The sequence below is a fragment of the Lepisma saccharinum genome, chromosome 3 (assembly GCF_977018435.1).
Source record: "Lepisma saccharinum chromosome 3, izLepSacc3.1, whole genome shotgun sequence".
In the NCBI taxonomy this organism is placed as follows: domain Eukaryota; kingdom Metazoa; phylum Arthropoda; class Insecta; order Zygentoma; family Lepismatidae; genus Lepisma; species Lepisma saccharinum.
In genome coordinates, this window is record NC_139231.1 from 27,811,079 (window position 1) to 27,823,678 (window position 12,600).

General features: G+C 37.7%; 1 protein-coding gene across 2 annotated transcripts in view; it reads right to left on the reverse strand.

Annotated features, from left to right (window-relative positions):
* Positions 1–12,600, reverse strand: part of LOC145984947 (DNA-dependent protein kinase catalytic subunit-like) — a 241,918-nt gene that overhangs the window by 17,830 nt on the left and 211,488 nt on the right. The window contains exons 48-49 of one of the 2 annotated variants that reach the window (XM_083118376.1): positions 11,132–11,236; positions 5,240–5,520 (exon numbers count right to left, since the gene is read on the reverse strand). In XM_083118376.1, coding sequence (XP_082974502.1) covers positions 5,240–5,520; positions 11,132–11,236 — 386 coding nt within the window. The remainder of the gene's footprint in view (positions 1–5,239; positions 5,521–11,131; positions 11,237–12,600) is intronic. The other variant, XM_083118377.1, reaches the window with a different exon arrangement.

The window sequence follows — 12,600 nt, forward strand, 5'->3', positions numbered from 1 at the left end:
AGATGCAATTTTTCACATCTACGGAGAAAAATTCAAGCAGAATTCAAACATATTTCCTGGAGCCAAAAATTCACGCATAATTCCTGGAATTCAATGAACTCCCGGTGAGTAGCCACCCTGTGGTTGTCTGTGACACACTGAACAGTTGACAAAATAAAAATGAAAGAACTCAAAGTTCCAAAGGTAAGTAACACACTACACATTCATATTCATGGCATTATGAGGATGGAAATACAGGTATATAAGTTGTAGTAAAACAAGCTTTCCGACGACTGAGTTTATCCACACAAAGGATACACATATAATAGTTTGCAACTGTGAATATGGCTATATATTTTCTGTTGATTAAATATTAGGTTGTTACTGTGGTTGTACGTGCTTTAGCCATAATGTAACAATGTGAACCTTGGACACTTCTGTTATCAGCACAAAAATACCACAATGCATGTATCACGACAAATGGATGTGTATATATAAACCTGTAGATATCAACCTTGCAACGAGATTTACAAATATTTGACATGTAGCTGGGCATAAACAACCATATGTAAGCTGTAAGTTCAATAAAGTTTGTTGTTGATAATAATATTTCACATATAGGCTGAGGGAAAAAATCCGATGTTACCACCTCATTTTGAATACACTGTTTCTCAACTACTTTTTGGATCATTGGTTCACTTTCCCGGATGACTGCTGGGCTTCTGGATGGTAGGCCATGTTATCCTGGATGTTCAGTCTACTGGATGCGTTCCTCCCTTAGTTTTACAGCTCATAATTTGTGTGTTCCTTGCAACACTGTCATGTGCTGTTTCACCACAGGGAATGTCGTCACAGATAAGATCAAATGTTGTGTTGGATTGCCAGCCTTCAGGCTGGAGGTTCACATTTCAGCATTCGAAGAAAGTTACATAATCCATTGTTTTGGTAACAAAAAAAGCACATTTTGTATTTGAATTTAGCATTACAATAATGCCATGTAAGCTTAATGCATTTTATTTAGTTAGCTGAGTCGCTTGCTTAATGAAAATTGCCATTTTTCACACTTGTACGTCCATATTTAATTCCATACTTTGATTAAAATAACTAAATAGATATTTACATATCTAACACTTCTTTGGTACATATAAATCCATTTCCTGTCTATTAGTATTAACCAGGACAGGCCTATCAATGTATTGACAAATCTATAATTAGCCTGTGATTTAGTGTAAAAAATGTTTTTACACTAAATTTTTGTATTTTTATGTATAATTCATATGCCTAAGTTTTGTAAAATGAATGTCTAAACAAATGGTTTCTTTCAAAAATAAAAAGCCATTGCAGTAATCTGTTACATATTTTAATTAAGGAAGTGAAAGAACCATCCACGATATTCAAGGAACTTCTGTAAATTTATACCGGATGGGTAGATCTTCAATATCAGTACTTCTGTACTTTATCAGCAAAAATTTCATATTAGTCCACCCCCCTTTTCTTGCATTTTTGGATAATTGCCACAATGAGGTTGAATAGTGATTAGATGTAATGAATGAAGGAGCAGGCACAAACACAGATGAACAGGACATACAACACAGAGTTTACAGAGGACTATAACATATCCTCGTTAGCCAGCAATAAGGCAGATTCCAGGGTGTACTTCATGACAGAGGCTGACATTTTAGTGCCTTCAGTAAAGGTCACCTTTTACACCCCTGGGCTCATTTCATGCAGTGGGTGATATTTGAAGGAAATTTTCCTGTTAATATTCTTACGGAAAGCAACACTGGGATTCAATCAGCTTCTACCAATGGGTAATTTGGGAGGAAAACATAGTTGGAGCATGGTGCTCATCACATCATCTCGAAGTGACACTGTGTCTTTGTGCACTGTACAATGCACATGGCGAAGGCTTTATATTAAAATAGAACAAATGCTTGTCAATCTCACTTTCTGTTAAGCTGTAAGATGTTATGTGTAAAGATCTGTCATTTAAATATGGGAGGTTTCAAGAGAAATCTGAAATATTCTGGTAGATGAAAGTATTGATGATTCCAAGCATAAAAGGCAGTATAAACATTGTCCTATTGCCAAGATAATGTATGTGAAACATACATTACATATGTCACCTTGCATAAGGCAAGGTAGAAATGACAGAAAAACACTACCCAAAAAACTCTCTTGACTGGTTTACTTTAGAATTAATACAGCGCCAAGTCTGGTACATCTTATAACTTACAACAAGTTTTCAAAAATGCCAGCATTTACATCAATGCACTTCTGAATTCATGTCAAAACAAGTCTGGTTGCTTGGCATTCCCTCATTTCAGTAAAAGCATCATCCATGATGCTTAGTGTGTCTATCGTCATCTAATAAAGCATGTCACACCACACGTTTACAGACAAAAATGGGTTTCTACAGTTCTATGTGGGTACCTGTTTTCCAGAGATGTCTATTTCTTGCATTGTTAATTTCATTCATGTGAACATAGTGTTATCTGTGAAAAGTATAAATTGCAGTACTACCTATTATGGTTAAACCAATGACAAAATTGAAGCCGTTCCTTGGGACAAGATGAAATGCAAAGAAACCATCTGCATGCAATGTGCACAATACACCCACATGAGGACACACATGGTATCCTGGTAGTCAGGCTCAGCTGTAGCTTGACAAAATTTGTTCCCCCATCATCAGCATTTTGTGCAGTTACACATTCCAATGACACAAACATTGTGTATATTCTGCATGTGTGAAGATGTGATGCATTTGAAAGGTCACCAACACTAATACAACTATCAACTGAACCTCCCTTATCTTTCTGACACATGTCCATATAAAAAACTAAATATGCTGACCAAGGCAGTAATTTATTTTATTAAAAACATAAACTAAACGTAACGTTTCAACCTTCTAGCAAGGTCTTCTTCAGTCTCTGTATCAAGTACAAAAGTAACAAGATACAAAAACAGGGCCTTATATATACACAAACATTACTCCCTCCAGACTATTTAGAAAGTTGTTTGGAACTTTCTAGGAGGTGACTTTCACTTTCACCAACTTTACTTTCACCTCAAAGGCTAAACTCAATTACTTCCATATAGAATGTGGTTGGATTTTTAATCTCATGATCTTTTCCCTTCATTTTTCTTCCTTCTCCTCTCCTCTTTCTCTCTTGTCCTTTCCACTCTTTCTAACAACTTCTTCCATTCTTTGTTTAACTTCAGTCCCCCATTCCAGTTCATTGTGTCTTCTTCACCTTTCTTCTCTATTTCCTTGGCTTCCTTCCATTTTCTCACTAGCATTCTCTTCTCCCTTCCTATCTGCTTAGCCTCATCCCACTCTATGTCATGTCCTGTTTCTCTCGTGTGTTTAAATATTGCATTTCTCTCTCTCTTAAGTCGTACATCATCCCTATGTTGTTCCAACCTGTCTTTCAGCCTTTTCTTCGTTTCTCCTATGTACACACTCTGACATTCTTTACATTTCACTTCGTAGATAATCCCTTCCTCTTCATCTTCTCTGTTTTCCTTATTCTTCTTAGCATTCCTCGCTATTCCTAAGATGCTTCTCCCTCCCTTCCTGTAAGTTTTAATTCCCGCCTTCCTAAGCACTTTGCATATCTTTTCTGTGGTCTTCCCCATACTCCTTATTCCAAACCTTCTCTCTTTTTCTTTCTCTTCCAATTCTTCAGGAAGGGAGGGAGAAGCATCTTAGGAATAGCGAGGAATGCTAAGAAGAATAAGGAAAACAGAGAAGATGAAGAGGAAGGGATTATCTACGAAGTGAAATGTAAAGAATGTCAGAGTGTGTACATAGGAGAAACGAAGAAAAGGCTGAAAGACAGGTTGAAACAACATAGGGATGATGTACGACTTAAGAGAGAGAGAAATGCAATATTTAAACACACGAGAGAAACAGGACATGACATAGAGTGGGATGAGGCTAAGCAGATAGGAAGGGAGAAGAGAATGCTAGTGAGAAAATGGAAGGAAGCCAAGGAAATAGAGAAGAAAGGTGAAGAAGACACAATGAACTGGAATGGGGGACTGAAGTTAAACAAAGAATGGAAGAAGTTGTTAGAAAGAGTGGAAAGGACAAGAGAGAAAGAGGAGAGGAGAAGGAAGAAAAATGAAGGGAAAAGATCATGAGATTAAAAATCCAACCACATTCTATATGGAAGTAATTGAGTTTAGCCTTTGAGGTGAAAGTAAAGTTGGTGAAAGTGAAAGTCACCTCCTAGAAAGTTCCAAACAACTTTCTAAATAGTCTGGAGGGAGTAATGTTTGTGTATATATAAGGCCCTGTTTTTGTATCTTGTTACTTTTGTACTTGATACAGAGACTGAAGAAGACCTTGCTAGAAGGTTGAAACGTTACGTTTAGTTTATGTTTTTAATAAAATAAATTACTGCCTTGGTCAGCATATTTAGTTTTTCATAATCATGGAAACAAGGCTTAATGGTGTTATAAATGTCCATATAACTTCTATTTTCTTAGAATCATCGATACTTTCACGCATCGGAATACTGAAGATTCCTCCAGAAACATCCTGCATTACTTTCTTTTTTTACATATTAATGCAAGCACCATTTGGATTGTTTTCCAAAGACATCTTTCAGTACATAGTTTCTTTTTCCTACAGTAAAATCTACCTGAGCTATCTGGTTATATAGATTTTATATTTCCTATTTCTACTTCTGGTTACCTTAACTTGTCTTGGGGTTAATTACACTGATTAAACAGATGACAGAACAAATGCGATGGCATGCTACTACATACAGGATCCGCACCAAGGACTATCTCATGGCATATTAAGCCAACCACTTCACCAGAGATCAGTATAATCACAGAGGTGAATATATCAGGGACTACGCAAGAACTTATAAAAACCTTTCTAGGTATTTATAGACATTGAAAAGAACACGAAATGAATTTGAATTTAAAATTTTGGGTGCATCAGCACTAAGGCTATTTTGCACCTGTCATGTTATATGGGGTCCAGCCCCTTACCAGAATTAAATTAACATAATTGCAATGTCGTACAACTAAAAATTAAAACATTCTGACTTTGATTAAAAGCTGAGCTGTAAAGGGGCACACATAAGGACAAAAAACAGGACAACACACAGAGTTATACTGGCCAAGGGCCAGATGCAACACGAAATGCATTTAAAACACTACAGCCTATTACTTTGCTGCTTAGGAATAAAATACACAAAACAGCCATTATATACCAGTATTATATAAAAGATGAGCATATTACCAGTTTCCATCAGTGGCTTCATCAGATTTACTATTTGTGGTGTTAAGCGAAATGGAATAAGTTCGGGAATGCCCAAGAACTGAGTGGCTGTTCCAAATGCATGGCCAAAATCAATTCCTATTACTTTTCCGGTCTTTTCTGACACTAGGAAGTTTGAGAGGTGACGGTCACCAATTCCTAGCAACCACTGAGAAATGCACACAACTGCATGACTTGTCAGAAAGTTTTGACGAAGCAACACAAATCCCTCAGGAGATGAACTTCTGCTGAGAAATGCTTTTCTGGAAGAAATAAGTAAAAAATTCTCATTGATTTGTACCGATTCTAATTACTGTTAAATAATAGCAAATTCCATATGATTAAGTATAAGAATATAGAGGTATGAAAACTCAAAGAAACTGTTATGCTTGAAAATAATTATGTAGAATTTCAGCAAAAAATGCAAGCTCGACCAAGACCCAAGACTCAAACCCCGGTCTTTGGCATACTATGCCATTTCTCTACCAACTGAGCTACTGAGCTGGCATCGCCCAATTTTCAGCTGCCGCTGTTTTACCTGTGTGAAATTGTCTCTGCCAGTGATACCGCAATGAGATCTGTTGCCTTTAAAACACTGTAAACATTGATAAAAAAAATTGTCTTACAAAACATTTGCTTGTAACAAATGCATATGAAGACTAACATCTTATTTTAAATTATTTTAGCAAACCAGTTTCGTTCATTACTGTTGAAAGGTAAAGAAAAGTAACTGTAAAAATATCTATTAATTGAAGGGCTCGGGTGTAAAACATGGTAAGTGACATTTTGGTCATTTCTGAGTTCATTAAGAAAAATGGTTGTTATAAGCTATTGATGAACGAAAAATGGTTGTTATAAGCTATTGATGAACGAATTGAGAGCATGAAAGGGAAAATATAAATTTTACTACAACATCGTCCTGAAGCTTGCCAGTTGAATGCTCATTCACACCAAATTCCACCGGATGCAGAGCCGAGCAACAAGAATTTTCCACTTGGCTCTGCACAGTCAGCAAGGCAACGGCCCTCGCCAGCGGTGAGTGCACCTCCAACTGTAACTTTCCACCTGCACCTAGGGATACCCCAGGTGAACAGTTTGAGGTGCAAAGTCCACCACGTCACCGCGAACTTTCTATGTATAAAAACCCCTGGAGATGGTAAATCGATCTCTTTCAATCTCCACAATTACTAGCAAGTCGATCGACGAGACCACGATATCTGCCAGTTGAAAGATCGCGACTTACGAGGTGGCAATGAGGAAACAGTTCAAGAAGCAGTCCGGACTACGGAGAATCATTAGCCTAAAAGCCAGCCCAAGTCCGGAGAATCAGTGCTCTGTCAGCCAAACTGCCAATAATCTCTCCAGCGGGCACCCGTCTCCATCTGACTGTTGCTCATGCCAGAAGCCGAGGGCCAGAACAACATGCAAGGGGGGTGAGTAGCGTTCAACGACTTAGGCTCCCAACAATCCTTCATCCACACCATTCAGGGTAGAGATGGTTCAGCTAGATCAATCTAAAAACCTATCTTATTTAACTGAGCTACGTCCCGGCATGACTCGATCCCGTGCCATACCCGACGTCACGCTACACTATACTGTAGATAAATTGTTTTCGTGTTGTGTTTACCAATTTGATAAGGCTTCGCTGAGTCCAATGCAAATTGTATAACATGACAATTCCACTCGAAAATTGAAGGATGGCACATTTTACTTTGTAACTCAAAAATTATCAAAAATGTCACTTACCATGTTTTACACCCAAGTCCTTCAATTATGTTACCCATCACCTGAAAAAGTTCCTGAGTTACAGTTACTTATTTCATAAAGTAACTATGGTGGAACCCCGATTATACCTTCCTGGATTTTATATTTTCCTGCATTATACACTCAATCTTGATGGTCCCAACATAGGAAAATGTTACAGATTTTTCCCTCGATTTTACATTTTCCCACATTTTAAGTTTTTTCAGCATGGTTCCCTGAAAAACATAAACTCAAGGTTCCACTGTAGTTACTTCGTATTTTGGGAAATGAGAGATGCAGTAGTAAATAGTTACAGAGAAACTTAGCACTCACTTTTCTGCGAAGCTGTTTTTAGTCGTTCTATTAATTTCGGTGGCCACTACCACCATGCTTGTTGGAACTTGTTGCACTATTGCTTGATGAGCCTTCTGTTGTTATCATTAGTTAACATTAATAACAACAACAACCCGTTGTGCAACAGTCCATCAGGGCCAGGACCTGCCTACCAACTGCAAGCCTCACTCCCACATTCCTCACCAGCTCATCAGAGGTGGGCGATCATCCAACCAGTTGCAGGGTGAAGTGTGGTCAGCATGACGAACCCCCAGTTGTCGTTGCAGGTTTTACATGACCGGGTTACACTACTCACTCATAGCTCCCCAATTTCCTGACGATGGTGGGTGGCCACCGGTCCCATACACAGGTCAAAATCTGAGGAGAAAATTTGTTATATGTCCCCCCCCCCACACCCCAACTTAAACCAGCGTGCATCCCATAGCTCAAGCCTAAAGCCTGATGCTTTAGACCACACAGATATAGTGCAGGACAACTAGTTACCATTACAGAACAGGAAAAAAATGCTATTTGGAACTGCATTGCAAGTAATTGTTACTTCCAAACATTACTCTTACAAAGTAATCATTATAAATGTCTTAAATACGAAGAAACTAGTACTCACTTTACTATGAACAATAGAAGCATGCCAAGAAACAGTACAACAAGTTCCAACGAGGATGGTGGCAGTGACCACTGAAATTAATAGAACAAAGAAGAAAAAACAGTTTCTCGGATAAAGTGAGTACTAGTTTCTCTGTATTATTCTACTACCACGTCTCTCCTCTCCTAGTTATGAATATTCATATTGATGCAGGTGCGACTTACTCACGTAGCATAAATTATCAGTACAATATAAAAAGAAAAAAATATTTTATAAAATACCTAAAAGTACTTACGTTTGTGAGTATATGATTTCCGTGAAACTACACTACCGACAAAAAGTTTAAGACCACCATGAAAAACGGCCAAAAAATCAGTATGGAGTGTTGTATGGAACTAACGGTTCCTGTCCAAGAAAGACGTGACGATGATACACATGGAAAATGCAATGTAGTCTAGTTTGAACCTCGCAAAATGTGAAACCAATTTTTTTCCGAATGTGTAGCATGTGGTTGGCAAAATGGAAAGTGACAAAAATGTTGCTGAAGCTGGCAACATTGCAGCTGTGTGCATGAAACCGGTCAGTACGGTAGCCAACCTCATGCGCATCCTTATCAGTGGCTCAGGGTCAGTTGCTGTTCATGCAGGCGACATTGCGACCCATTATTGTGTGTGAGGTGTGCAAGGTAAGTGGAGTTGTATGAAATGGCCCGTCATCGTGGGGAACAGGCGAATTCAGTTGAAAAGCGTGCTGTAATATGTGCACTGAAAAATGAAGGTTATTCGGAACGCGAAATAGCAAGAAAACTGAATATTTCCAAGACTGGTGTTCATTGTGAATTGGAAAGATACCGTAAAACCAACAGTCATGCTGACCGTGCACGTAGTGGAAGAGCTCGTGAAACGTCTGCAGCTGACGATATATATATATTACAGTAACTAGCAATTGGAAGAGGCGCCTAACAGCACCAGTCATCACTGCTTCCGTGAATAACAGAAGAGTGACGCCTGTGTCTGTGTCAGCGGTGAAGAATAGGTTGCGTGAAGAAGGGCTGCATGGCAGAGTAGCTGCTAGAAAGCCATTGTTACGACGTGTGAAAAAGACGAAACGATTAACCTGGGCTAAAATGCACCAAGGTTGGACTGTGGATAACTGGAAACGGGTACTCTGGACCGACGAATCCAAATATGAATTATTTGGCAGCAAAAGGCGAACCTTTGTGCGTTGAAAGGTCGGCGAGAGAATGAAAGAAGAGTGTCTTGTTCCCACAGTGAAACATGGGGATGGAAGTGTAAGGGTGCAGGGATGTTTTGCCGGAAACCAGATGGGGGACCTTCATAAAATTCAGGGAACATTGGTAATAGAAGGGTATCATCAGATATTGGTGCACCATGCCATCCCCTCTGGTCGTCGTTTTGTTGGTAATGGGTTTATTTTTCAACAAGATAATGATTCGAAACGTACATCCAAATTGTGCACGTGATATTTGGAACGCAAGGCAACAGAAGGGGCATTACTTCTCATGACGTGGCCACCACAGTCTGCTGATCTTTCACCAATTGAACTGCTATGGGACCAAATCGATAGGGACATCAGGAAGTAGGTACCCAGCAACACTCAACAGCTATGGGAATTCTTCATCAACGATGCCTGGCATCCATCAACCATTCAACCATCCTATCTGGAAAAACTATTGGAGCGCATGCCACGTGTTTGCGCTGCTGTCATTAAGGCCCATGGCGGACATATTGATGAAAACAAAATATGAGGTGACATTAGTATGTATAGTGGCTGTACCTATGTTTGTACATTGGCAAACAGAATCTTACATCTGTTTCTTGTACATTAATTACGAAATACATTCATTTCTACTGATTTTTGGCACTTTCTCCTGGTGGTCTTAAACTTTTTGTCGGTAGTGTACGTTTCGGAATGTAACTACTCCCTTCATCAGGCAGATAGGCTATGCCAATTTAATTATACCATTGGCTGTCTCTTGATCCATGTCTTGTATGACGCAGCCAATGGTATAATTAAATTGGCATAGTCTATCTACCTGATGAAGGGAGTAGGTACATCCCGAAACGTAGTTTCATGGAAATCATATACTCACCAACGTAAGTACTTTTAGGTATTTTATAAAAGATTTTTTTCTTTTTATATTGTACTGATAATTTCTAGTTTGGGAAAAACGAAAACATGCACACCAGCTTGCTGGTGAGTATTCAAGGATTGATCATTCAGCTATGTTGAAGATTTTAATCATGCTCATAACACAATGTGTTGTAAATCATATGTACTTACTACACTGAACAATGTATTTATTACCTTTTAAATATGCAGTACAAGGTGATGAACATCTTCCCAATTTAAAAACAATACCTAACCAGTTTATGGTTGGGGAATGTAGCCATGTGGGCATTGATTTTAAACCCTGAGACTAACATCCAAGTTTGCTGAGAGGAATAGTTTGATTTAGGTTATACCACTGTATGCAAAACTTAATTTAAACAGCGTTAATGCTGTTTTCTCTGTCTACTAGGCACTGTCTGCTGCTATACAAGCGACATTGGCAAAATAAGCATTAGTGGATATTCTGTTCAGTTTCTCATCAGAAGTATCACTTTTTCTCTAACAATACCATTTGCTTTTTTTAAAAAAATTAAAGCAAAACAACTGATTAAAATCTCTATGAATATCTATGCTTCATAGAATTAGGATGATGCAAGTGCTACAATTTTATCATGTTTGTGAAAGACATTCACAAAAAATGCATTCACAATTGGAAGTGGCTGTAGGAAGGCCAAGACGAAGATGGAGGGACAATGTTGAGATGGACCTAAGGGAAATCGGTATTGATGGAAAAGAGTATATAGATCTTGCTCAAGATAGGGACAGATGGAAGGCCTGTGTTGCTGCAGCCATGAACCTTCGGGTTTAAGATGGCTAGAGAGTTAGTTAGTTAGTTAGTTAGTAATTGGAAGTGCCAATAATTCCAGATGAGTCAGTAGACACCCTTGTACTGTTTAGTAAAATTTTTGAATGCATAAAAATTACAAAATCTTACATATAATGAAAAGTGTTACTTGAAGTTGAAATATTATGTTCGCTTTATACAATGAATGATAACCATTGGATTTCTATGTCAATGGAACATTAAAAATTGGTTTAATACAATTAATGTTGTTTCTTACCTGAGGAGATTCCAAGGAATCTGATTTACAAATCGACTAAAACGATTTGCTAATTCCTCTATCTTGCAGTCTTTAACAGCACATCTTCCTAATTCTTTTTCTGCACTGCAAAGTGATTAAAAAATAATAAAATTGCATAGCCAGTCAAATACAGTTAATCAAAAATCAAATACATGTAGAACGATCTAAAATGAATATACAAATAATGTAATCAAGGGTATCGGGAGGGAGGGAGGTTGAACCAATCCGTCGACACCCCTTGGAAATTGGCACCATTTATTTGAAGTTGCAAAAAAAGAAATGATTTTTTCTATTAATAACATAATAACCAAAGTAAAAATACAAGAAAGTTATTAACTTTATGTATACTTCATGTAGTTCCAACTTAATAACAGTAGAATAACTATGCATTGTAGTTCACCAACTGCATGAAATGTAAAAAGACAATAAAAAAAATTGTGCTGGTTATTTCACTTGTCTAATGGATCAAGTAGAAAAGTTTCCCCAATGATATAATATTATTATTAATAATAATTGGACTAAAATTGGTTTATTTTATTAATTATAATAGTTATAATTGTATATTAATACTCATAAGCATGATAATATTTATTAGTATTGTTATTATCTCCACTATTTTAGTTTTCTCAATGGCTTCATCCCCCTACAAAATTTTCTGGGGATGCCGATGATTGTAACAATTAAAAGTTATTGAAAATATTTATTATTATAATAAATGAAGCATTCCACGGCAATTATATGCATAAATTTTATCAGAGTCGTCTTGCTTAGAATACTCAAGAATTATGAGAGTAAACCAGAAAGTAAGTTCTGATGGCTATTTGGAATCAACAAGAATATATTTGCAAACCATTTATATTGCCACTTGATGTACATAGCACTACTCTTTTACGTAGTTCCCTCTATTTTACTGAGGCACTTGTCATAGCAGGATACCAGCTTTTGCATCACTCAATTGTAGAATGATGTGGCTGGCAATGCAAATCACGTGGTAACAGCTTCTCTGACCTTGCCACTGTGGAACCGCAGGCCACCAAGGAATAATGGATGAATGAGTTAAAATTTTTGGGTGTGTCCGCACTTAAGGCCATTCGGCACCCTTCAATATATTTGGGGAAATATCCCCTTACCTAAAATTCTGACTTGAGTGATTATAACAAGGGGTGTAAAAAGTCCCTTGGGAAAATTAAAAGTGCAAGGTTGTAAAAAGACCTGCGCAAGACAAACACAATACATTGAAAAGTCAGAAAAAAACTAAAAGCCTCCTTACAGACGGTGGAAGGGTCCAGCTCTTCACAAGAAACTAAAAACATTTGATAAAATACTGTTGTCTCAACCCAACAGGGATGACAAACAGCTGGAAAGGTTAAAAGTCTGGCGGAGGTATGCAAGATTGGCACATTCAACAAGAATATGTGGAATACTTAAAATTATTGCAAACACGACAC